This window comes from Myotis davidii, unplaced genomic scaffold (genome assembly GCF_000327345.1).
Source record: "Myotis davidii unplaced genomic scaffold, ASM32734v1 scaffold456, whole genome shotgun sequence".
Taxonomy (NCBI): Eukaryota; Metazoa; Chordata; class Mammalia; order Chiroptera; family Vespertilionidae; genus Myotis; species Myotis davidii.
The window spans coordinates 680,656-683,004 of record NW_006287375.1 but is presented as its reverse complement, the minus strand read 5'-3'; the positions used below and the strand labels follow the sequence as shown (position 1 = coordinate 683,004).

Sequence of the window (2,349 nt, the reverse complement as noted above, 5' to 3'; positions counted from 1 at the left end):
TATATATATATTATTGAATCTATAGTTACTGTGTTTCTTAAGTATTTTGGATTACAAATTATCAGAGGCTTATAGTATATCAAATAGTACTACCATACATTTATATAATATTTTAGTGTTTATAAAGTAATTTGACAATAAGGCATTTAGGTCTAAGTAACCCTGTTGAGATATGTGACTAAATCCCCTATTATAGAAAAAGAAATTGAGACTTTTAGATGTCCCATAACTTACCCATGTTCATGGAGCTAGTAAGAGGCAGGTTAATTTCAGATGTTAGGTCAACAGACATCAAAGACATTTAACTTCCCACCAGTGATGGCGAACCTTTTGAGCTCTGCGTGTCAGCATTTTGAAAAACCCTAACTTAACTCTGGTGCCATGTCACATATAGAAATTTTTTGATATTTGCAACCATAGTAAAACAAAGACTTATATTTTTGATATTTATTTTATATATTTAAATGCCATTTAACAACGAAAAATCAACCAAAAAAATGAGTTTGCGTGTCACCTCTGACACGTGTGTCATAGGTTTGCCATCACTGCACTACACCATACCACTTCCCAGTATGATAAAATACACCTGTGTTGAAGTAATACTACATAGTCATTTCTACTTTTGTGGATTCATTATATATTTCAGGATCTTAAAATGCTTAAGGATCATTGTTTTTTTAACAGGGGTTATCATATAATTATGCTGTAGATATGTTACAAGGCCAAATAATGCAGACTTTTGATTAGTAAACTAGTTTGTTACTTGAAAGCCCTATTCCTACCAAAATAGGTGTGGACACATCAGTGATATCAGTGCATACAGTACACTTTTGTTACCATAAAAAATCTACTTAATCTTATTTAGCAAAATAAGCTTAAGGACAAATGTGTCCTTTACAATCATATTCCTGTCTGTAAGAGAGAAACCTGGAGTGAATGAACTTTGCCATTTTTTGGTGACACAGTTGGCATGAGCCCCTGCAGACTCCTAAAAACTTATACCTGAAGCCAGTCGTTCATATAATTGGGAGTACATGGTGTAGTTTACGAATCAAGACAATGGCTGTAGCAGTATAGCATAGTGGCTCACAGAGACTCTCGAGCTGGGTGGGATTTGACTCCTGGCTCCTTTATTTACTGGCTGTTGTGATCCTGGACAAGTCATTTCTATGCCTATTTCCTCATCTGAAATCTGGGATGAAAATAATGGTACTTCCTCATAGGGTTGTTAGAAGAGGCAAATGAGTTTCTTTTTAAAGCCTGGCACATAAGAGAGTGCTTGTATGACTGTAAAGTCTGACCCTAAAATAAGATAATGGAATGTTTTTTGTTTTTAGGATGCTAAAGAGCAGATAAGCCCTTTGGAAATAACACTGGAAAAGTTCCAGCAGGAGAAAGAAGAATTAATCTTCAAAAAAAATACAAGCCACAGAATAACACAGGATAAAGTAATATTTCCTTTCTATATTTACTTACCAATATATATATATATTAAACATAATGTTCAGAGCACCATATTGGACATTATTATTTCCCATGAAATTAAAAGTACAAGATAAATAGTATTTTCAGATTTGTGACATAATCTTGATATTAAAAATTCTTGTTAAAATAAGGATTAAACTTGTAACTAGTTTCTTGATCTATCATAGAAGCTGAGAAGTAAGACTATTTAATCCAATTCCATATGTGATAAAGGGAATTATCTGAGATAATAAAATGTGCTGGTGATGAAAACTAGAACCCAAAGCTCCTAACTTACAAGCCAATGTTTCACTGTGCTCTCCTATTAAGTTTTTGTTACCTTAATATACGAGGTGTACCGGTTAAAAATGCAGATTTTGTAATCAAAGAAAACACAGTAATTTCAAGAGAAACATCAAAAGTGCTTCATTCAAAGTAATGTCCATCTCTAGCTACACATTTCCCCATCTTTCAGGTTAATTTTTGGATACTGTCCCAATAGAACTTTTCTTGTTTTGAGGCAAACCATTCAGACATCCAATTTTCCACTTGTTTGTACATTTTGAAGTGCTGCTCAGAAAGTGCGTGTGCCATCGATAGGAACAAGTGGTAATCTGAAGGAGCAAGGTATGGTGAATATGGCGAGTGGGTTAATACTTCCCAGGCAAGATCTTTTAACATGTCTTTAACTGGTTTTGAAGTGTGTGATGGTGCGTTATCATGAAACAAAATTACTTCGCTGTGTCTTCTGACTCATTCTGGTCATTTTGTGATCAAAGTGTGGTTCAAATTGATAATTTGTTGTCTGTAGCGATCAGTATTAACTGTTTCACCTAGTTTTTGAAGCTCATAGTACACCACACCTTCCTGATCCCACAACATGCA

General features: G+C 34.2%; 1 protein-coding gene across 1 annotated transcript in view; it reads left to right on the top strand.

Annotated features, from left to right (window-relative positions):
• Positions 1 to 2,349, top strand: part of RAD50 (RAD50 double strand break repair protein) — a 74,350-nt gene that overhangs the window by 46,272 nt on the left and 25,729 nt on the right. The window contains exon 17 of the mRNA XM_006759153.2: positions 1,338 to 1,448. Within this exon, the coding sequence (XP_006759216.1) occupies positions 1,338 to 1,448 (111 nt within the window). The remainder of the gene's footprint in view (positions 1 to 1,337; positions 1,449 to 2,349) is intronic.